At 37.4% G+C, this 25,305-nt stretch overlaps 1 protein-coding gene across 2 annotated transcripts in view; it reads right to left on the bottom strand.

Annotated features, from left to right (window-relative positions):
* Positions 1-384: 384 nt before the first annotated feature.
* The window catches only part of RALA (RAS like proto-oncogene A), a 30,110-nt gene continuing 5,189 nt past the window's right edge, over positions 385-25,305 (bottom strand). Inside the window, exons 2-6 of one of the 2 annotated variants that reach the window (XM_082045458.1) lie at positions 20,665-20,754; positions 10,051-10,205; positions 9,020-9,228; positions 5,132-5,306; positions 385-2,279 (exon numbers count right to left, since the gene is read on the bottom strand). In XM_082045458.1, the coding sequence (XP_081901584.1) occupies positions 2,157-2,279; positions 5,132-5,306; positions 9,020-9,228; positions 10,051-10,164 (621 nt within the window). In that variant the 5' untranslated portion in view covers positions 10,165-10,205; positions 20,665-20,754 and the 3' untranslated portion in view covers positions 385-2,156. The remainder of the gene's footprint in view (positions 2,280-5,131; positions 5,307-9,019; positions 9,229-10,050; positions 10,206-20,664; positions 20,755-25,305) is intronic. The other variant, XM_082045457.1, reaches the window with a different exon arrangement.

Genomic DNA, 25,305 nt, shown 5'->3' with positions numbered 1-25,305 from the left:
GCACACTGAAGTTCTCCCTGAGTGTGCCAAAAGAAAATGATTCAGAACACATTTTTATTATTATTTCAAACTCGCAAAGGTTAAATCTCACTTTCCATTATTATGGAAAAATACTTTTGAAACAAGCTTACCTCAATTTATTGGTCTGGTTTCTGATAAGCTTTGTTAGAGCAAGTAGGGATAAATTAGCTCTGGATAAAAGGTAGCACATGTATAGTCCCAGCTTTTACCAAGTAGCTTTTTATCAGACTAAGTTTAACCAACAATTTTGTTCACACACAAAAAAAAGGCTTCTGGAATATTTAGGCTTAACTGCTTGACAACTGGCATCAGCAACAGCAAAGTTTACTAATAATATAAGTATCAATTAACACTGCACAAGTATTTAAAAAAAATGGAAGTTTATTCATCTTTCAATGGCTCAAATAGCAAATAAAAGGACAGGATAAGGCATCAGCCAAGACAAATTTCATGTGTCCAGTGGCTTCATAACACCTCAGTTCCCAGTATACAGGTTCCAAAGCAAAGTCACAATGTTAGTGGTTAGACTCCCTGGTTAAATAGACCCAAATGAGTACACAGTAAGATGAAGACTGGCTTATTTGCCACAGTTACATGAGTAACTTTAATTCTGCACTTGGCAGTCTACTAAATGCACATACAAAATTCCTATTGATAAATATTTAACATGACAAATATAACTTCTAAGACTTGAGTCCCTAAAATGTCTGTTAGCATTGAAGTTAAATATTTGTTACCTAGTTTGCTTGAACACATTTTAAATTGTCAGTTATAGGCTTACACATGTATAAAAAGTATAACAGTTTGTGGAATTAATCTAGCCTGTCTTAGCCCAGAAGAGTCCAAAACCCTCAAACATTCTGGTCCATTTTCAGTGAGGATGCAGCATACTAACCGTGTGCTAGTATTCTTGCTGTTCTGAAGCAATTGAGGCAGTACGTTTTGTTTGGGGATTTTGGATGCACATGGTAAATGTTTCTGTGTTGCAAAGCATGTTCCATTGTTTAATATCAACATTAACTAGAAAAAGTAGCTACAATGTTCCCCATTTGAAAATCAACATAAAGCAGAATAAGCTGTACAAAACCTGCAAAGAGCTTCAGCATAACACACCATGTTCCCATAGCTGAGTATTAGGAACACAAAAGAATTTAGCTGATGACACCAGAATTTCCCAGACAACACCTTAACTCAAAACACAGTAGCACTACTGAGTCAGCTCCACTCCACCCAACTCCAGGGAGATAAAAGCCAAGGAACATGTAGACAAAAACCTACTCGCAGAAGGGAAGTTTCAAGGTATCAGCGTGTTAAGTTTTAAACAACCATTCCAGGCTCAGATGTGCCACAGGCTTATGACTTCAGTCTTACATGTATTCTGGCCCTGTGCCCTGTATTATTCACAATACCAGAGTATGGCACACAGGTAAAGAACAGACACGGCTAGCAGACAGCTAGTTAGCAAATCATTCACATCACTGCGCTCCCCAGACAAGATGGTCTCGGTCTCGCACTGCTGCAACAAAGTTGAAAATACACCCTTGATTAAGCAACCTGCTATGTTTAGGTTTTAAAATTAAGGCATATTCAAATGTTTCAATGTAAAGGATTACATCCCTCTTCCAGGTTAATCAGGTAATGCGGAACCACATATATTTTCCCCATAACATAACTGTTCGCATATACATTATTCTTTTCTAATTTGCATAACTCAATGGCAAAACAACTGCATACTGCTTTGTTAGGTATCACGTCCACAATTGTAATTTTCAAGGCAACAAAAGACAAGATGAATTGACAATTACCAGTGATAAAAAAGTATGCTTTACAAGAACCCACAAAGTAATACTTCCCCCCTCTGTTCACCATTAAAGAAAAGACTATGAAACACTACATTCAGAAGAAATGTGAGAAGGTAGGCAATTATGAAATGGACTGAACTTTGCTTCTCTTGAAGCCACATCATTTTTTTCAGTGAATTTGACTTTCAGTGCAGCTCCAATTCATGCTTTTTGCGGTAATTACAATTTCCAACATGTTAGAGTAATTTCAGTCACTTGAGCCTTCAATGGCATGCTTATAAATTATGGTTTTTATTAGTATGGTCAGGGTAGGAAAGGAATTCAGGGTTTTGATTATAAAATGCAACATCTTTCTCTGATCCTCTTGGCTAGGCTTTTTCTTTTCTTCTTCCCATTCTTTTCTTTGCTGTCTTCCATTTTTCTGGCTCTAATTTCTCTCATTAAATCGAAAAACACCTGAAAAAGATGTAATAATGTAAATGCCAAAACAGACATGGACATAAGACTTAATTTAAGCTCTCACTGATAACATCCATTTTAGTTGGTTAGAATGAAGTAGGTTATGCACAAGCAGTCTAAGCAAACAAATATTAACCCAACAAATCTTACACTGGTTTTGAAGGCCAAGTTGATATGATGCAAACTTGTTTCTTTCACGGTATCATAACGTTGCCTGTCTTCTGATTTTTGCTTATGGACCCTGTCAGAATTTTCCACAAGGATTGAAATGAGAGTCATCACTGTCCAGGATTTTTTAAAATGTATTATCTATATCCTACTAAGGAGACTCAAGGAAATCAGTTTACATTTCAAGTATTTTCAGTGCTGAACTGTAATGGCTGAAAAAGTACAATATCCAATTCTAGAGGCATATTAATGGAGCAGCATTCCATGGCTGGTATGTCCAATATAGAAGTCTAAACACAAAGTGACTGAAGGAAAAAATTGTTAGGTCAGTATCTCCATTAAACCAAAGTTATCAATCATACAACTATATAAACATTTTTTAATATCACGTAATCTCAACTGCGATATCAAAATCTACAAGTACATATGAACTTCATGTTCATCAAGTGGTTTACTTGGAAACAAAAATTCAGAAGTTGGAGATACACCAATGACTTAACAGAGATCCCACTGTCAGTTAAGGCTTTATGATTGGACTGCTCAAGGCTACTTTACTCACTTGAAAAGCAGATCTCGACTCACAGTATCACAGTATGTTTGGGATTGGAAGGGACCTCAAAAGATCATCTAGTCCAATCCCCCTGCTGGAGCAGGAACACCTAGGTGAGGTCGCACAGGAACATGTCCAGGCGGGTTTTGAATGTCTCCAGAGAAGGAGACTCCACCACTTCCCTGGGCAGCCTGTTCCAGTGCTCTGTCACCCTTACTGAGAAGACTCATAGAAGGCTACAGCAGATAATAATTTCATCTTTATTATTTTACTGTAGGAAATCAGTTGAGCAATTCTAAGGCTTTTTTTCCTTGGGAGATGTTATCTAGATCTTTGTCAGGGGACTTGATCCACTTATGTAAAACATGGACAGTGCAGGGGCTGGGAAGCTCCTCTGTGGAGCTCAGTAGGTTTTTATTTGCAATGACACTAATCTCATATTGACTGCAGCCAAAACATCAACCTCCATTACACAGGATACGAGGAAAATCAATGTAACTAAGCATTGCCATCAAGAACTAAGATTGCTTTCAGATTTTTAAATGGGAGTTAAGTTACTTGCCTGTACTTAAATCTGTGCAACTGTCGACTTGCTTAAGCACTGATCCTGTACTACAGTACTTAGGTGCCTGGCACACTTAACCTCCTAAGAAGATGCGTGGTGGCGCACCTTTACCAAAGTGAGTGGAAGCTTTCCCCAACTGGGCAACCTACTATACTGGAATTCAGAGAAGCCATATTCCTTATAGAATAGTAACTTAAATTCACATAACAAGCCCCGTAACTTCAAATGCTCCAAGTAACTAAGAATAACTGGTATTTACTAGTACCGACAAATCCTCATTTGTGACCTGTCAAACCTTAATTCTATATGAAACATGCCAATCTGGATCCATAATGCCACCAGCTCCAAAAATGACTCAGCTCTGTAGTAGCCTATTGCATCTTCAAAAGCTATTGACTAGAGAGCTATTAAAAATACATGTACATACACTTTTTTTTCCAGCTGCTAAAGGATGGTGAAGTAGATTTTGAAGAGCTGGGAACTTCTACATGACTGTAATAAACGGATGTTGACTGCAATCATGCACCAAAACTAAAAGATGTACTATTAATAGTCTTTATAGCAACACCACCAAAAAGCCCAAGCAAACCAAAAAACCCCACAAGCTATATTCAACGAGACTGAGTTCTACTGCATTTAATTGGCTTAATTTTCTCTATAGAACAGCATAAAGTTCTTACTTGAACAATCAATTTCTTCAGGAAGTCAACAGTCAAGTTTAATTTACTGCAAAACAGAACTTGCATCACAGCTGCCATGCTGCAATTGACAGCTCATATGAAAAACTCTGTAACATAAAAATCCTTACAATGTGTGATCAAGTCTGCCAATAGCTCTGAAAGGAAAGGCTGGCACATCGAACTAAACTACTTATTTCTTTTGCCATACGTCTGTTACTCTTGCACTCTACAAGGCTGTTATCTTGGCTTCTGTATTCAAAGAAATCCTGTCTTTTAGAGTTATAGATTAAGTAATCACAACTAATCTATCATTTATCTTATTGGAGACTAAGATTCTGTCTTTTATCTCATGACTTTCTAAACCAGGTTTTATCCCTGAAAACTCATGAGGTGCTTCTAGGCTGTTCAAAGTTGAACAGGGTTCAACAATTCTTCATCGAAGCAACACACCACCAGGCATCTGGTTAGATGAGGGTAGAGAGGGCTCCAATCCCTCCCTTACCTACTTTCATAAGCTGTTTCATTCTGGCTGAGGATCAGACAGCATTCCTCACTGTTCAGAAGCAGACTGGCTTCTAGTTATAGAAAATGCAGTAAGAAGTCTAGGCCAAAACTGCTGCCTCAAGAAATTTTTAATGAAGTAAGGTCTTGTATAATGACTCCTTGCAGTTTGGGATGGGATAAACTTGTTATACCTAACCTTTTTACTGTTCTACATGAAGTTACTGAGTCACACATTCATCACAAGCTAAGAGAGAAAAGTACATGAATCAAATTTCACGAAAAAACTGCTAAAATAATGAACATATAGAGCATGACCTATAGAAAAGAGGTGTAAATTAAAAACTGATGGGGCGATTCTTTGTATAAAGATGCCAGTTATTACCTTATCAACATTAGCTCGTGTTTTTGCAGAAGTTTCCACATAGTTAACATTCCATTGATCTGCTCTGTTTTTTGCTTCCTCTACTGAAACTTGCCTTTTATCTTCCAAATCTGATTTGTTACCAACTAGCAAAAAAGGAACATTCTCATCTTCTTTCACTCTTAAGATCTGTTCCCTGGAGGAAAAAAAAAAAAAAAGAGAGAGAAAGAAAAAGAAAATTAAACTTCGCAAGGAGTACTATTATTAGAACACAAAAATAAGAACTTGGATTAAATACTCTTCCACCTCACAGTGAAAACCCACTTACTCCTTTTATGAAGTTTACATAAGATTAAAATCTTAAACCTGATCATGATACTATACAGAATGAAGCAAAGACAGACAACTAGTCCTCCAGGAAAGGAGGAGGTACACCACTAGCAAACTAAGAGAGTACAACAGGATTATTTTAGGTGAGAATTTATATTATTAAGTCCTTCCCTTTACTACAGGTGTTACTTGATTAAAGCATTTACCATTGTTTTTATATTACTGTTTGTGACTGCAGTCTTTAAGCTGTTCAAATTTCAGTTTTGCTCTTGATTTTTTCCTGAAAAAATGCCTGTGACATTTTTAAAGCTAATAAAATGGTCTACAGCATAGCAAGAGAAAATCTCTTCCATTCAGGAATCTTTTGCAAGTCAATTATATTCAGTCTCTGCAGAGATTCAGTTAAGCGCCAGCGTACAGATACAAATAGCACATGCATTAGATTTTTAATGGCGGACCCTTCTACTGTTTGAACTACTAGGATGAAGGTTTTAAAGTTGTAAATAAAAATCAGCACAGCAAATGGTTTGGTACATAAATCTTCAACGCTGAAAAAAATAATCAAAGTTTTCTTCTAATTGAAAATGCATTAAAAGCACTCAAAAGAATGTGTTGGGTTTGGGGGTTTTTTTGTTTGTTTGTTTTCTGGAAGAGGGATATTCTCTGTTTTGTCTTAGAAAGCAGTATAAATTCAGTACTGAAATGTAGCCCTTTATAGTGGAGTAATTTCTGAAAGACTGAAAAAAAGCACAGAGAAATAAATTCCTTTTGTTGGCTGAGATGAAACCTGTTGCCAGATTTAAAGCTGAATGGAGAGAAGCTGAAAAGAGTTAATTTAACTGATATTCTAAAGAGCCTTGATTGGGTGTCCAGTGTTATAACAAGCTCAGAAAAGCATGCAGTCTTGTGGAGGAAGTCTACTCACAGGGATAAGAAACTGCAGATAGCCCCAAATTTTTTTTAAAAAACAGCAAATAGGTATTTCAGGCAGGTTGTAAGACCACATTCATCTCTGAGGTGTAATTCAAACAACATTCTTCCTCTGCCTCACACTATCAGTTCAAATATTTTAATAGGGTCAAGAGTAGTTCAAATAGTCAGTGGATTAGGAAGGGTGGCCAGAAGTAACTTAGTGTGTCACCGCAGTTATCTGTGCAAATAAGACTTCTGCTAAAAACTAGGAGCTTTTGACACTAATTGTTCAGGCAATGCCAAACTATTTCACCATGTAAAGAGTTAATCTAGCAGTGATCCAGATGACTGTTCTCCTTTGAGCCCTCTCTGAAGACTGATATCTCCTAAACAAGAAATACCTTATTAACGATAAGCCATCTTGAAATCTAGAATTTAAAAAGAATCACTAGAGCCAGACTAATTGTACTCAAAGCAAGAGCACACTTTATCAAGCTGCCTTTCAAATATTTAAAAGTTTAGCCACTGCAGGTCTGCTTTCTATTGAATATACATATATACATACATATATATATATATATATATATACACACACACACACACACATATATATATATATATATAGGGAGCAATGGGATTTCAGAACACACCGCGAACCCCATCAGGAACACTGAACAGCAGCAAACAGCTCTCCTGTTGGGACTTCTGCAGTTCCAGCAGAGCAAAATTCCATTGACACAATCAACCATCCAAATTCTTCTTGTCACTTTCTTTCATACCTGCCTCTGAAATAGTACTCCCTCAGGCTGCTCAACAATGCCAAAGGTATTTTAACTGTACCTTCAAGAGATACAGGTTACTTGTACAGAGAGAAGAATGTACTTTTTCTGAGTTACATTTTAGCATTTAGGTTTCTACATTTTCAAAGACAATTTGGATGGCACTTTCATATTAGGATTCAGGAGAGTTTTAGTATCTTCACTGAAGAGATTCTTTCCTTCTATTTTGCTGTTTCAGCATGTGTATTGTCAAGACTCACCTTTGCTGGAAAATCAGGACTTCCTCTAGAACCATAGAATATAATGTATTTTAAAGCATTAACAGGATTTTAAACAGATTTGAATAGGTCATTTTGCACTCTAGAGGTACCCAACCATACTAAACAGTTCTCCAGGACTGACAATACCTAGCATAAGCCTGCAAACCAACCAAGGCCTGCCCCTGCCCCTGCCCCTCCCTACCTCTCAAAATATATACATACAGAGACAGAAATATATAGAAAAGGACGCCAGAAGAGGAAAAGCTCACTTTCTCCCCTCTCCATACCTCTTCCTCCTCCCTCAGAGATATTAAACGTATTCTGATACTTAGTGCTAATAGAAATGCGACAGCATCTCTGAGAAGCCTTATATCAGTGGGATGCAGATAATTTATTTTAAGACTTGTTTCCTTTTATCTTAAAGGTTATTTCCTCTCCTATTTTGCTACGCTTTGAACTCATAAAACAAAACACAACACAACACCATTCTGGTCTCTTTTGTCCTTATTTTTTTCTAAATACGGTGATGAGTGCTTTAAATAGGCTTTACCTCTCAACCAAAACCAAGCACCTGTAATATACTGCTGCTTGTTTAATAGTTTCTTACCATTACACAGATTATAATATGCTGCATGCCTGAAAAGCATCTTAAAAAACCCTGCCCTGTTAAATCTTTATTACACTGGAAAGATCCAGTCTGAAATTTAGTTTTTTACCACAGTGCTCCCTATTAAGTAAAATACTGACTTGGATGGGAAGGGTGAATGATATGCAGAACTCTATGCCAAACCTTTGTCTTGTAAATTCAAAAATTTACATCAGTATCTTTTGCAGAGAAAATTCCATCCAAGAAAAACTGAAGCAACAGACTTACAGCAGTCCTTCACACAAAATGCATAGCTACTACAGAATATGGAAAGATATTTCTCATTTCTGTTGCTCAGAAAATAATTTTTAAGAGGTAAAATTATTTGTGTTGTTGCTACTACGCATTTCACTCACCCAGAAGACAATGCACATACTTCACATCATCTAAGACTGCAGACAGACATCACCAGACACGGTTCTTCTGCACAGTTTTCAACTCTAATCTGGTCACATCATCTTTATGAAGTATTCTAGCACGAAACAGCTGTACATGCTACAGCTGTCCTTTTGCTCCAGGTGGTGCTTCACAGGTTAAGAAAAACACAACATAATCCTCTATATTAAGCAAGAGCTAAAAAAGACAACTCTGGAGAGTATGCAGTATTGTACATACAGTACAAGCAACCATACAATCTATAAGCAATTTTTCTCAGATCCATTACTTTGGATAGCAGTAGGCCTTCTCACAAATATTGCTTCTTAGTGCAAGTGCCAAGCAACACTGATTTACAAAAGGCAGAAGCCTTCTGAACATTGCTATATTGCTCGGTGGCAATAGCCTTTTTGGTATTCAGAAACACAGCAGCAAAGATATCTCAAGTGGTAGAGATAGCAAAGGCATGGCTAGGCAAATGTTCAAAACATTATCTGGCTACAGTAAGAGCTGTCACCTAACCTGGACTATCATAAGGATATTACAAAACAAATCACTTGTCATTATCTCACTGTAATTAGAATAATTAGCTTGCCTTATAATTTACCTGAAGTCCGCAGTTGCTGCAAAGGATTCCAGCTCTGTAATAGAGAAGACGCAAAGAAAGCCTTCTCCGCTTCGGAAGTAGTTGTCTCTAATTGCAGCATAGTCCTCCTGCCCTGCTGTGTCCAATATATCAATTTGGACTTCTTCCCCATCCAGAACCACCTTTTTCCTGTAGCTGTCTGCTTTGGTGGGCTCATAATCTTCAACAAACTAGGAAAAAAAAAACCAAAAAACCTTCATGGTATAAAATCATGGCTGTACAAGGTAAATACTTCCATTTGCATATAACAAACACCTTATATGGTTACAGTAACTAATAAGTAAACATACGTACTTAGGCTATGTGACAAACCCAAATGAGTATAGTTAAAGCAGGCTCTCTATCGGATCAAATAGTTCACAGGTTTGTGCTTTCTTTAGGCATTACAAGGAAATTTTAAAGGTAATGCAAAATATCAACATCTGTGCACTACCCTAAGCCTCTGCTGCTGGTCAAGCACAACATCTGGCTTGGTTCCATTATGCTATCAGGCAGTCCTGACTTTGAATATGTTTAGTATCAATTTTTAAAGGTCACTGAAGCCACAACTTCTGCCTTTTAATCAAAAAAGAATGACTTTCACTAGCAAAAAGTTGGGAAACAAGAAACAGATTTTCTTTCCTTCCTTCAACAACAGCCCCAACAAAACATGGAAAAAAATGGTTATCATTTCAGGCATCATGCAACTCACCTAAGTGAAGAAGCTTTGAGCTAATAAACCTAAATAAGTTCTAGTGAACAATGACAAATGTACTGATAACATGACAGAGCATCTAATTGCTTTGAAGTCTGAAAAATGCACAATTATACCTTCATAGGTATCTCTAGAGGGCAAATCACTAATCTCAAAAAATAATGCTGTTCAATTTAATTGCTGACTTTCATACCACATCATATACATTTAGACCCTTTCAGAGAATAACAAATAGCAAATGTTTAATAACACTATGTAGCAGACATCTCCTGAAACAATTTCTGGTTCAGATTCTTACCTCATCATACATAAACTGTAGTGTTAAAGCAGATTTTCCTACACCACCACTCCCAACCATGATGACTTTGTGTAAAGCCAATGAATTCTGTCCTTTAGGCTTATTAGCCGCCATCTTTGGATTGTAGAAAATTCACACGTATAAAATGAAAAAATCTAGAAGAAAAATATTGGTTCATTAGTTTTCTTCCTCCCACATGCACTGTTTAAACTGAATTTGTTTTAAAACTCTACAAGTCTGGGACTTAATTTCAGTTCTGCTGTCTTCAGTGAAAGCTACCTGCTTTTTCACTGGCAATCCCACAAATTGTACTGAACTTTATCTTTTTTTGTAGCATGAGCAAAGAAAGCATTCACCACTTACAAAGGGCACAAGTGGGTTTACAGCATACAAGATCAATTAAGGGAAAGGATTTACACTTTGGCATGTAGCGGTTTTTTTTAAGAGACACAGTACTTGTCAATAATTTTTGTTAGTTTATTAAGTGAGAACTAAAAAAGGAAGCTGCAGTGAGTCAACACCATACAGGAAAACATGAGATATAACAGCTGCAAGGAAATTAAACAGACATTTGAGGGAATTTCCAGCTTAAATAGCAAGCACCAAGACACAGAAGCAGGGATTAGCTAGTATATTTTTTCAGAGAAAAGTGAGCGTGTCACTTAAAACCTAAAAATAGCCAGTAAGTCAATCAGGAGCCAAAAGAATAATCTAGTTTATGCACAGTAGAAAGATCCAACCTGCCTTCCTAGGCTACAAGTGCAGTTATTCCATATATTTGGAAAAGTTGCCTCAGTCCCTCAAACACAAATCTCTGGACCTCACTAATTCCAGGGGGCTCTATGATACTTAATTCACATACAGTATAATGTGCATGTGCACACGTATGAAAAGCAACAATTTCAAAGCTTTTTTTAAAAATTCACATTAGAGTTTTAGCACCTCTCCAACTACTATCTTCCCATAGCTTCATTTCATTCCGCCACTATCCCAAGAGCAACATAAGGGTATTTGTGTTATATGAAGACAAAAGATTGTCTGCTTGCACAGTTCTTAAGACATGAAAAAGTCACTGCACAGTGACAAAATGTACCCTCCTCCAGAGATTTAAGATCAAAACGAGCTCTGATGTCCAAAAAACACAACGACGCATTAGAGGACATGTAAACACAAGAGACATCTATTGCAGATCTTGTTAATTAGAAAACTCAAAAAGAGCACATTCACATGGCAGCACAATTTATATACAGAACTATCAGATAATAACACAGTGCAGCAAAAAGACATCACTACATCACTGCTTTCACCCACCACGATCATTTGACAAACTCATAGTAAAATTACATCCTCCTGCATAATGAATCAACCTTATGTACAGCTTAATCAGAATATGAAGCATAACAATTTTCTGAAAACTTATATCAGTAAAAAAGCATACTGGTTTTGGCTGGGACAGAGTTAATTTCTTCGGAGTAGCTTGCGTAGTGCCGTGTTTTGGATTCACGATGAAAACAGTGATGATAACAGACAGATGTTTTAGATGTTTTGCTGAACAGTGCTAACATAGTATCAAGGCTGCTTCTGGGTCTCACGCTGCCCTGCCAGCAAGTACACCGGGGGTGGGCCAGCAGTGGGGACAGCTGACCAGCGGGATACCCCATCCCACAAGCTCAGCATTAACAGCCCACAGGGAGGTTTGCTGGGGCTGTCCTTGCTCAGGGGACTGGCTGGGGACTTTTTCCTTTCCAAATATCTCGCCCATCCCACTGGCAAGGGGGAAGCGAGCAAGCAGCTCTGTGGTGCTTAGCTGCCTACCAAGGTTAGCCCACAACCTATATGAAAAAGTCTCCAGATCATGTCAGTAACAGCACCCATTCTGTTGTCAAAGAATTCTGAACATGCAACTGAAAATTAAGCCACTTCAGCTGTTTTTCCCAGAAAGGTTATCTAAGTGAAATGAGCATGAGTAACTATAGAGATGTAGCAAAGAAATACAACTAACATTATGTTACAAGTTCTTTTAAAACAGAGATGGATGAGAACAACAACAACAAAAAAACAACCCAAACCATTTCAGTTTTGGCCATCATTGCTTAAAAAGAACCATTGCTTTCTCTTTACTCAAGAGGGAGTACAAGAACATGAAAACAGCTCCAAGCCATGTGTACATTTTCAACCTACTTTACTGCATTTTGAACTACTCCACATTGGTTTGCCTTTGCACTTTTCTCTTAAAAGGAAACACATATAACGAAAGTTGTGCTTACTTGTTCTATTATGTATTTCAGACAAGTAATATAAATAAAATTCCTCTGAATTCCATCAACTGAGAGCAGCTCAGTTTGCTGCGTTCAGATTACAATACATGTACATGCTCTCAGGAGCACATAAACTGAAGTGCTAGTATACCTGATTACAGCCTATACTAAACCTTACGAAGCAATAAAACAGACTATTCTTCTACATGCAGTTAAATACCGGAAGAAGTCCAAATTAATTCAGGACTGCTGACAGGTAAGTTTGTGCAAAATCAATACTACAATCTGTGAAAAATTTCAAATACACAATAGTAATGTTTCACTGCAATATGAGTTATAAATTAACCTACACTCTTTAAGTGGATTGAGAAATGTGACAATTATATTTTACTAGAAGTTGCAATTTAACAAGTAGTGTCTCACTGTGACAAAGAGAAGCTGCCACTTCTTGTACTTTGTGCAACAGCTGACACATACTTGAAAAGTCAAAACAACTATGTCCAACCAATAAGATCCTTACAAATAATCAGGACAGTGACAACGCTCCTTTTTACTGAAAATTCTTTAACCAGAAGGATTTTAGGGCGGCCAATCATTTTCAGAAGCCTTGATAACATCTTTTCAAAGAGACTAAGTCAAAGAAAGAAACTTGGAATTAAAAAACCTGACCCAACCAGTCAAAGCAGTATACTGAGTCATCAATAACTGTCAGTGAACAACATTTCTATTAAGATCATGAAGATAAGACTTCACACTACCACAGACCTCAAATCTTAAAGACAAACTTATTAAAAGTACTCTGCAACATTTTGTAGCGGGAAGAAGCTCAGGGAGGTCAGTTTGCTCTCAAATTCTTCACCATGCAATAAAGATACAATTCTAGCAAAATTCAGGCCTGCTGAAAGGCAGACAATGTGAAAAGAAATACGTTACAAACAAAGCAAGTACAGTCTGATACTGTGCAAATGACACTCAGTCCAGAGAGGCTGCTTCAGAGCAAGTATTCTGCCAGAGACCAGAAAGACCTTGAAAGCGATAAGTTTTAAGCTATTGCCATTTAACTCCACCTATTTCAGACCGGTTTCAAAAACAGAGGAACATAGATTCTAATTTTACCAGTAAAGCACCTGACATGAAGTTTCATACAGAATAAATTTTTCTACCCTTAATTTATGCAGCCTGACTTATTTTCATAAGAAGTATTAATCTGGGTCATATCTAGTTTCTAAATTGTCCTCATTTATAACTATGATAAAAATAAGACTGCAGCAAGAACCCTGTTGTATGAAGCTCAAAAAAAAGCATACTTTCATATATGTACTGTGATTATTATTATCTTTTTAATCTTCACAGTGCGAAGTTGTTTTGGGGTCAGAAGATAAATACAGGTTTGTCCTTCAGTAGAAACCTTCGTCATCCTACAGCAGAGATAGGTTCACATAGAGCCAAGCAGGGTGTTGTCAATAGCTGTATTATCCATTTATACAGGTCAGCTTTTTACCACACCCACTGGTAATCCCCATTGCAGCAATACAGCTGATGACATATATGAAAGTCTATTTTTAATCAGTTCTTCCTGTAGTCCAACAGGTTGGAAGAGAAGTGAAAACTTAACTGGCTCAATAACGTACTGCCATACCTTCACTCAGAAGGCTGACAGCATTGTCTAGCCTCCATGCTATGGATCACTCCTCACCTCTGCTGCAGATAAACTCCTAGGAAACTGCCCTTTTCCAACATGCTTGAGCAGATAAGGGCACAAACAAATGAATCTCAGTGGCTGCGTCATCAAAGTAAGCAGTTCTCAAAGCTCATTGCCCACTTGCAGATAATGACGCCCACGATTCTGTGCTCCATTTAATGGCAGGCTTCCAGTTGGAGCCAGGATTATTTTTGTAGAGCCAGGTTAGGGAGCAATTAGATTAAGTCAGAAGAACTGTAGGAGCAGGAATCGTAATTCTTGTTAGTATCAGCAATGGTATCTTGTCCAACAGCCTAAATATCTGGTCAAGGGAAAGAAGAGTAGGCAGTTAAATAACTTTTAAGATCCTAGGTGATTAGGATCATGTAGCAACAGGAACTTGTACCTGGAGCTGTAAAACAGTTGTGTGAGTGACTGGCTTCTAGGTGTACCAATACTAACTTCTCCAGAGTTTCACAGCTTACATAGCAGGTCCACTGTGCAAGAAATACAACATTATCTCTAGTCCCCAACGGATTTAAACACAACATTCAGCTCCACCCAGCAGAGGAGTGAGCTGGAGAGTGTTCCTGTAATAGGACTTTGACACAATAAGCATCATGTTAACTTTTCTGTAAAGTTGTGAAGCACAGAGTGGTTATCCAGATCTGCAAGAGTAAGAAAGATATTCAGGTGCCAGCACAAAAAAGGGTTTTCATCTCCATGGACAATGTTTTCAGGAAAGATATCTTTGCAAATACACAGCAGGGAGGAAGAAAAAACAATAATGAACCAGGAATCCTTGATCTCTCTACATTAGTCTTTATTTTCTCTTGCCATCTCCTTCTTCAGCCCAATAAACTGAGACCTAAAAATATGCTCATGGGTGAAAAACACTGTATGGTTTTTATCCCCTCACTCATCTTGCTCATCTGATCAAATCCAGAAGACTCCTCTTAAGTTGTCCTATTTCTCAGATGGCTTTTTCTTCCAGAATAACTTACTCCAAAACAGTTAATCAAAGCATGTGTCCTTACCTATCTGTGCCATTTGTCCTCTACATCCCTCTCCTCAACAATTAATACACTAAAAGGGAGCAAAAAGGGGGTAAGAATAGCAACAGACATCCAGCTCAGATTGCTTCCTCTCCTTCACAGGGAGCACTGGTACAGATTTCTCCCTCTTTAGCCAGCAACACATATTCAAGAAACTTAGGGGAACAATAATATCCAAGACACCTAAATCTCTGTCAAAACATACCCCAAAATGGCCAACAGGCCAAAAATTAAGGAAGAGCAAAACACGTGGATCAGACTCATTTTCTTAGAGAATGTGACTAAAATGAGGTCAAGATGCTACCCTGTCCATTTTGATCCCCTGGAGTCTCGTAAATGCAACGTCAATGCGAGCAGACCAGGGAAGGAGAAGCATTACGCTGAAGACACATCGTTACAGGCACAAATTCAGCTGGCATCCTCTGCAGTGCTATACACAAAGCTGAATGCAGGCTTTGTGAAAATGCAGTTGTCCTTAACAGGAGGACTTTGATTTGCTGCAGGCATTTGTTTGAAGGGGACTAGTTAAACATAGCTTTGTGTTTAAAGATAGTTGGTACAGTTAGTATAACAGATTCTAGTTAATAAGCAGAGATAGTGCTGCCTTTCTTCAATTACAAAACAATTTCTCATATTGTTTTTTTATAGCATTCATAAAACTACGACATCAAAACTGAATTCCAGTTCTTTTGTTTCCTTTCCTTTAAGAGAAGATTACATAAAGATTTGCAAGACAGTCATATTAACCTCATTACCCACTCACTTTTATGATGAGTAACTTTCTTCCCTGAAGACTATTTTATATAATAAGCATCAATTACAACTGCTAACTCATATATCACAGCGCCTGCTTTTACTCTTTTTTTTTAAACTGAGTTAGAATTTGACACATTTGAAAGAACAGCAATAACTTAACTGAAATATGTGAGCTATTTGCACAATATTAAGAAGTACAGTTAGTATGCTTTGACCAGAATACTTGCAAAAAGGCAAAATATTGTATCAGTCACTTACTGAACAACTAAAGAAAATTTAGTAATGGAGTCTCATGTTTGTCTAAACAAATAACTCAATCTTTAAAAAAATTTTTAATTCTCAATTATTATTATTTTATTATTAATTATTATTTTATTTTTAATTATTAATTCTTATTTTTTTAATTAGAGAAACTAATACTTGCACTACTGTGTATTTTACACTTAGTATAATCAGCTCCAGAAACATTAGCTACAACTTTTTATCTCATTCTGAAGTGAAAATTTATAGTAATTATGTCAGTAACCCTGTCTTGTAAAGTGAGATTGAATATTCACCAAAGTTTTTAATTCCCACAAAGCGATTCCCAACTCTGTTGCCTTGCATGACCTTTCTGAAAAAAGCACAAGATCAAGAATTTTTGAAGTGTCAACATTTTCATGTCCACAGGAACCATATAATCTTATCTGTAACTAAAATACCATGATTTTATCCAGTTACTTTATTGTTTATGGAGGCCAGTAGTTTCAGATTGGTTAACAACAGCAATATTATGCTTTGAGAATGTACTGTTTGAAAATGATCAGCACAGACCAGCATACTAGATGCAAAATATCTGGAAGACACCTCAGGAATGACTCAAATATTCCTGCAACGAATATGTTCCTGGAAATGGAGGCAGGCAACTCCAGGCAAGCAGAACCAAACCCTCCCAACAGCTGCTTCCAATTACAACATCCAAACTAGATCAGCAGAAACACCCTATGACCCAGAAATAGATGAGATACATGGGGACAGTGGATGGGATACATGATGCCAGCTGTTTTAAGAGCTGGAGAGTAAGGAAGCTTTTTAGGTTAGATCAGCATTACTGTAATAAGTGTCATTCCACGTCTTGACTTCAGTGTTTTTATTATAGTTTAAACATAAAACATCTGTCAAGTTCTGCACAAAGTAACACCAGTATTTTATTAAGGTAGAATATTTTGAATATTAAATAGTAACTATAAATTCTAAGTAGTTGCCTAAAGAAAGAGGAAACTGAACTCAAATATTCAAACCTATCTTAGAAATGACTAGTCTCCTCAGACAACGAAACAGGTCACCTGAAGCTCAACCTCAGAACAAGTCAGAAACGCTTTCACAATAAGTCCTTTCCTTCCTCCTGAAAATAATCCTTTGACCTAAACCTGTTTAACTGGGAATTTGGACTCATAGCTTCCCATGACTTTACCAAGTTAAACCACATTCAAGGTTTGGTAAGAACCCTTAGTTCCAAAGCTTTCTAGTGCACACCATAAAAGGTGCTTGTCTCTGTCACACCCACAAAACAAATTTACTAAAGATGACTACACATCTACTAAAGAAAAAAGACAAAGGGTAGAAAAATGTCTTAATTTTTATCTCTCAGCAGCAGCAAACCTCCTCAGGCAAAAGACCTACATTTTCCCAGCCTCTCGGGACCAGTACATCAAGCTGTTACAATATTCAGGCATTGAACCTGGAAGAGTCAACCAGTGAACTCTTCACCAAGTAACTGAGGCCCCACCATCCTATAAATTACGTCATGTTGCTATAAAGAACAGTGGTCCCCACAGGCCCACAGCTCTGTGCTCTTAAGACATTGCAAGCACTGAGATTCCTCCAACAAGAGGTCACTAACCACTAAGAAACAGTGAACAAGTTTACAGCCTTTCAGCAGTCTCCCCAAAGCTCCACAGGGCCTTAGTGCCAGCTTCTGGGCATAGACATGAACAATGTGGCAGCCTCTGAACTGAGACTCTATATGTGTATTCCACATGTTTTAAGTCATCATTTCAGCATTTTGTTAGCAAAAAGCCTTTTTGGCATCCTGCAAGAAGACTTCGGAGGAGGCGCTGCCATAAAGAAATTTATTGAAATCCATATGGCACAGCACAAGAAAACCCTGGCAAACTTAGCAGCAGAAATAGTCTAGAATAAAAACAAGGTCTTCAGATTTTAAATCTTGCAGTGTACTGAAAAGAAAATGAAGCGTGTATATTATTGCCCATGTAAAGAGCTGACAAAACACACAACACTCAAGCCCAACCATGTGTTTCTGCAATGCTGATAAAAACTGAACCTCTCACAGGCTGACTGATATTCCCACACCTTCCTTCTGATAGCACTTGTTTGCAACAACTAGGCAGCAAAGCAGTTCGGAAGCTGCTCTAGAAAAAAACTAAGCTATACTGGTTTTCAGACAGATTAGCTACCTAAACAAGCTTGCTGGCACAAAAGACATCAGAAAAACACTTAGCTGAGCATGGGGAAAGCTGAACTGCAGCACCTCCAGCCTGTAAATACTGTGAAAAAAGCAATCCAAGTGTTCTAAGATTCTTCAACTGCAATTTAGCACCTGTTGAAGATTCCTCACTTTTTATAAGTTATGTGATGGCTATTATGGAACATCTGGAGGAATTCTAGGTACTTGCAATGGTTTACCTGGACAGATCCAGAGGATTAGTGGGAAAAGAAACAAACTCAAGCACACCACCTATATTAACACAAGCAGCAAGCTTGTTTTTATAGTTCAATTGACTGAAGTTACACTGGGAAGTAATTTTGGTAATATACACATTTACATCAGAGCCTAGAATACTCTGTTTTCTCAAGTTCACTACATGGCTGGCACCCTATCTCTATTCTAATCATTGAGGGAACTTAGCTTCCTGAGGGTGACACTGTTGAAGCAACACTTCAACACTAAGTGTAAGAGTCATATCTTCTCTTAGATTACATTTCTAAACATGAAGGTCTAGAATAGTAACAGAAGGCATTCATTTTGTATTGATTTAAAATTATATACCATGAGGAGAGATCTAACAGTAACAGCAGTCATGGTAGAAGAATGAACACTTACATGTCACTAGCCTGTCAAAGCTATCTATGCTAGAGACTTGCATGGATTCAGAGGCAAGACAGACAAACAGGTACTACAGCCAATTTTCTAGCATAAACAAAACTAAGGATGAATGAAAGGCTGGAACAGAAGAGGGGGACATCAGCAGTGAGGTTCCAATACCAAATACCTATTATAAGTCTCCTGAGAAAAGTCAGGTCACATTCATGGGAGATGCTACGTAAAGCAGCTGCTACTATTGAATTTTATTCAGCATTTGATTTGATACTTTTTCCCCCCCTCTTCCATAAAAGGTAAGGGGCAAGACATAGCCTACAAGAATGAATTTTAGTAATACAGGATCAACAACTCGGGGTCTTAACTTAGTGCTATTCAACTAAGGACTGAGGGAGGAACTTCAGGCATGTTTAAGGTAGCGTCACCCAAGACACACTATCTACAGCCATTTTCACTCTGTGTTTGAACTACAAGAAAGCACATTCAGAAGCTAACTTTGGACTGTTGAGTCAGGTAACATTCGCACTTGCACAGAGCTGCTGCTTCCAGCTATTCTGGAAAGCAACGAAAATGGAGTTCCCTTGAAGGCACTATGCCAGAGCTTGCAGCATGGGCCTCAGCAGTTCACTTCCAAAAGCAGTTCAAGAGCTCTGCCTCAAAAAGTTGCTTACAGCATATTTGGTGTCATAAGCCCAGCTTGCTTTTTTCAACAATAGTTCAAAAGAAATCTCAATAACGTCACTGTGTCCTTTTTGCCCTGTACACTTACACTTCAACATTCACTAAAGAAATCTAAGGAAGATTTAAATGTAAGCATTTTGACTTGACAAAGTAAATTCTTTAAACAAAGTCTGAAGAAGGCTTCCAAAAGACATATTTGAAAAAACTGGGTTTGTCAGAACAAGTCCATAGATCAGGTTTTCCTCTAGCAGAGTATGTCCTTAATTGTTAACAACTTGATACTCTTCCTTTACTTTGAAGTTCAGAATGTCAGATGTGTATTTTCTACAAAAAGCAAATATCCATATGGTCATTTTTACAGCCAGAAAGGATGACTTAAGATCCACACATCAAAACTCCACCCAAATAGTTTCACCGCTCCATAGGCAATAAAGTTGACCCGTAACAGAGAAATCTAGAAACAAATGGCATCTGCAAAGCGAAAAGAAGCTTCCACTATGCTCATGGCAGGCTGCACTCAACACTCTTAGGGAATCTAGAGAAGGGATGCTATCCACACCCTTTCTATAGGTCAGGGTTCTGTCTGGTAGAAGCAGCCTTGTTGTGTTGGAGGTGTCTCACTTCACAGTGAGACAAGTTCTGATGCTGATATAGCTCAGGGAGTTTATCCTGCTCAAAACAACTTATTTTGCCTCATCAGCCAGTCATATAGTATTCTGGTGAAAACTCACATGAACACCCTTAAATTCTTTCAAGGTATTAGTACCGACAGAATGAACACAGAAGCCTTGTTTGAATAGCATTTCTATGGAATTCCTGACATAGGGAAAGTTTTAAGCTTTCAAATAAAGCCTTTTGGAGGCAGGCACTGCCTTCTTCTGCGTGGTCACTGCCCAGCTGGATGAAGTTTCAACAAAAGTAAAATAGGAACACCAAAATACACTATCCTTCACATTTTATTAATAGGCCTCTAGTCATGAAGGATGCAGGGAACAAGTGCTTCAGCAGGTGCAAGCACATTTATTTCAAAGGTCGCAGCACAAACGGTATAACACACAGTACTAAACATCAAGCAGCAGGTACCACCAAATTCTCCGCCTCCTCTTCACAAATACAGGCAGGCATTCTCTCTCCCCACAGGCAGACGGCATCAATACACCAGCCAAATGGAACCTAATAAAATAGGAGCATGTTGGATTTTACATTTCAAAAAATTCCTTTTATTCCTCTAAGGAATCACCCAGCTGTAGCAAATAAATTTCATTAGTGAAATCTGACTTGGCAAAGTAAGTTACTTCATTTGTTTTATGACTCTGCCATCTGTTTTACCACCCAATTACAATTGTGTAAGCACTCTTTTGTAGTATTATTGTAAGAGCATTACTTTTGTAGCTGTATTTTGTTCTGGTAACTTCTCCTCCTGTTTACATTTTATGCAGTGCAAATTGTTCCTCCTAAATTACTTTTTTTTTTTTTTTTTTTTTTAATTCAGGAGAAGATTATTTCATATGCATGACTCACTGAATGAGACTGGTTTGCAAATACACAAAGACTAGTCATTAACCTTTTGAGTAGGTGACTCAAGGACACAAGTGGTTATAGACCTGATGGTGCATGGTAATACAGCATTCATGACGTTGAAACAGTGTTTACTCTGATCCCTCCCCATTTTTAGATGTTGTTTATTCTAAAACTATTACATTTATGACTTGAAATATTGGTAGAGTCAATTCAGTAGATCTAAAAAACCCAACCAGGCAATTAATTGTCTTTTAGTTCAATATATGCTTGCCAATCATATGACACATGGTAGTGTTTCATGGCTATTTCACACATTATGGTCATAAAACATGTAGTGGCAAAAAACAGATGGCATTCAGTTCATGAACTTAGTATGAAACTATTAATATTCAGGTCAATTTATTAATTTCCACATTAAGTTCCAGTGCAAGGTGGTTTTAATCTTGCCCTGCTTAAAATACTGATCAGACTTCTCTTGCCGTACCACAGAACACATTTCCGACTTAAATTTTCTCAAATTGTAAAGCAGTGACTTTTAAAAATTGGTTTTAATTCCTATTTGAATTCTTATAGCTCTTATTGTTCACATGGTAATTCAGAACACTGCAGAACTGTTAAATGACTGGTAAGAATGTAAGTCTGTAGTTTTAACAGAACAAGCTATCTAAAAAAGTTCTTCGTACAGCAATAAATGTGAAAACCATGGATCAATTTCTGAAAACAGAAACAAGTATGTTCATTTTAGACTATATGTGTAACCACACAAAGCAGCTATCAAAAACTTCTGATAAACAACCTAAAAATAGTTTTGTAATCACATTCCAAAGACAATGAGTCTTGGAAAAGGGAGCCTTTGAGGACTGTATACTATTGCACATCACTAGATGAGTCTCATGCATCTCCTTTCCTAAGGCCAGACACAAGGCAAAAGCCAAAGGCATTCCAGTGGTGGTCACAGACCAAATCCAGTTTATTTTAAAGGTCAGTCCCCCACTGCAAAGAACTACTATATAAGTCTGTCTACAGTGAAACCTGATATTTTTATCAACACTTAACTGATTTAGTTCTACACATGGTGCAATGCTAAACATTACCAGTATAAGCTGTATTGCTTTCTGTACACACAAAATTTTAAATTCCAGTGAGAAGTGACCTAATAACTTTTCAATGTTGCATGGTGTAATATAGGATTTCCTCTGGCCTACAAAACCTTCAGTACTAGTAACTTCAGAAAAATTTTATTTCCAGCTGATCACTTGCATGCTTTCAATTCAGCTGCAGTACTTCTAATAGCTTCAGTTCTCCACAGAGTCAGAAGCTTATTTTACATCTTTTTTTTTTTCCTTGAGGGCTTTTTTCTTTTTTCCTTAATACACACAGTCTGAGTCCTGCATAAGTCTGGAAAACTTGGTTTTGTTAAAACCCATTCAAATTGTTCACAGATAATCACAGAATCAGAAAAATCACCCCTTCAAATTACTGGAAATCCAAGAATAACTATGCCATCCTGACTGGCTTAGTTATGACCATTTCAGTATTTTATCATATTATATTTCACGGTTCATATTAAAAAAAAAAAAAACACACCAAATAAAACAAAAATCAACAACACACAAACCCATCACCTACTATTTGGCTATAAGATCTTTCTGTTTCAGTTTCTCCTCCCAGAATTTTTTTTTTTACCCATATGTGTAAAAAGGTCTTAACTTCTAAAACTGTAGTAACACCTATTAGAAAGATTACAATATAAAATTTTGCTTCTCAAGCAATAGATGGTTTTCTTCACTACTTAAGACCACTAGAACTAATTTGCTTTTGCAGCGCTCTTCAAAATAATCCAGCCTGAAGAAACTCAAATTATGCATATTATACACAGGGTCCCGTTTCTAACTCGCATGTCTGGCAGAGAAGAATGCTTTTCTTAGATTACTTCATCCCTCTGTCTGTTTTGACTGCAAGAGCTACAAAGCTCAGCCTTTGCAAGACAGAAAATTTAACACATATAGGTTAACCTTCATTTAATTTTATTAAAAACATACACTCTTCTACTAGAAACATTCAACATGTGCTAAACCAAGTTACCTAAAAATACCGAATTTCCCAATGAGATCCAATGAAAAATGTTAAAAGAGACAGGACAGTAATGGAGTTTCTCAAAATAAAAACCAGGAACTTCTAATGTCTTTTAATTATTCTAAACCCAAACATTTCATATCTTACTCTTTGGTCCTTGGGTAAAGAGGAGCTGAGAAATTCTAGCATTTTGGTGAGAAGCTGCCCTATAAAAAGTTTCTTTTCAGTGCCATTGTAATTGCAAGCCTGTCAGTAAAACTCTAACCACATGCCTAAAGTTAATGGTTGACAGGGAACCAATTGCATGGGAGTATGCATACAGGCTTTCCTAAAATATTTTGTGGACCAGCTGCTGGCCTCTGGAAGAACACCATCAATCTACAGATTATAACCTCCCTAGCTCTGAACACAGGAAACCCCAGTTGGCAATGCCTGCAATGGGATTCCTTAACAAAGAACACAGACATGAACAATGAGCCATATATATTGGTTCAAAGTATTTTCCCCTCGCAGCAGAAGGGTAAAGAGCTGAGATCATGACTTAAGATCCAAGTATTATCAAAACAAGATCTAAGAAAGAGGACTTGGACACAGCTTGGATTACGATTTAGAACTTAACTCCTCTAAGTCTAAAAGGCAGCAACAGCTCCTGCTGAACTGGCATTACACAACCACACCTGATACATGAATTCTTCCCAGAGAGAATGCTGCACCTGGAAAAACCACTTGGTTAACTTCAGCCTTTTTAATATTTCTTAAACAAATGCACCTGTATTTTTTAATTAATTGCTCTAAAACCAGTCCTTTATGTTACACTATACACTAAAGTAAGTACTGATGCAAACCAAATTACTAATTCAGACTAGCAGCCTCCTTATTGTTCTTCATCAGTCTTTTAATTTTTCATTATTGTTCTTAAGTCTTCATTAAACAGGGAAAAACAAACAAGTACTAGCATTTTATGCATCTCAAGTGACAGTGGTTATCTTCCCACTAGGGTATGCCAAAAATTTGCGGACCACACTGAATTTCATTATGAAAGTTACATGTAGCCATCTTTTGTTCCTTGCAACACTAACCATTTAATAACATTGTAGAAGGTGAACTTGCTTAACAGAAAGCACTTTGATATTTAGCCTAATGCATCTGATCTTTAAATTCTGAATGACAATACTGGACTGTATAGAGGAGTCCAGAGGGCAGTGTTTTCTGTCTATGTTAAGTTTTCCCATTTTATTACTTCCTGTGCATATGAATGAGCTGGAATCTCAAAGCCATCATGCCAGATCAGCAGCAGACAAAAATACACAACCTGGAGCATGAAGCAAAATGATGCTTTCAAAAAATCACACTCATACAAAATATTGCTGCATCATTGACTTTGCAATGTGACCCATATCAATGTAAAACAAATTCCATATTTGTTTTCAAATCAGTGACAACTTCAAAAATATAAGCGTATAAGAAGTCAGAGAATTCAAGTTGCAATAAGGTGTACTAAGCTATCAGTCACAGCCATACTCTACCAGTCACTGAGGCACTGCAATGAACTCTTAATTTGGATGCTGTTGAACACAAATTTTGTCCTTACAGAAATTAGTTGTTAAGAGTATGTGATTTAAAGTGTTATTTCTTAAAATATAAGAGTTCTGAGGGCTGGAATGAAGCTTTATTTGCATGTTACACTAGAAGGTGGAATTAATTAAGGTGGTTAAGTGTGTAAAAACTTTATAATGTTGTGGTGTTATTCCAAAATAGCTCCTCCACACAATCACCACTTCAATTCACTGTTTGTGCTTACCTTAAGAATGAGCTTCTGCCAGCCTTGCTTTGAGTAGAGTCTTTACATCCATCTACTCAAACATCTTCCATGGCTTGACCTCACCAGTCAAGGGTGGGTTTTGGGACTGACACAGCAATTCTGCAGAAGTCTGTCACAATAACATAGTTCTTCTGTCTGTATGATTTATTTTAGTTTGAGGTCTGAAATAAATCCCACTGGGCAAAGTGCTGCTGGAATTAACTACTTCCATACTAAAAGCCCTTTCAGGAAACTGCACAGCTATATCAACAGGACAACACTGGGACAGCCCTGAAAAGACAGATGAGCTTAACTCTGCACTGTCT

This window comes from Streptopelia decaocto (assembly GCF_964273445.1).
Source record: "Streptopelia decaocto genome assembly, chromosome: 2".
Lineage (NCBI taxonomy): Eukaryota > Metazoa > Chordata > Aves > Columbiformes > Columbidae > Streptopelia > Streptopelia decaocto.
Note: the sequence above shows the minus strand (reverse complement) of the source record. Positions and strands in the feature narration are given on the sequence as shown.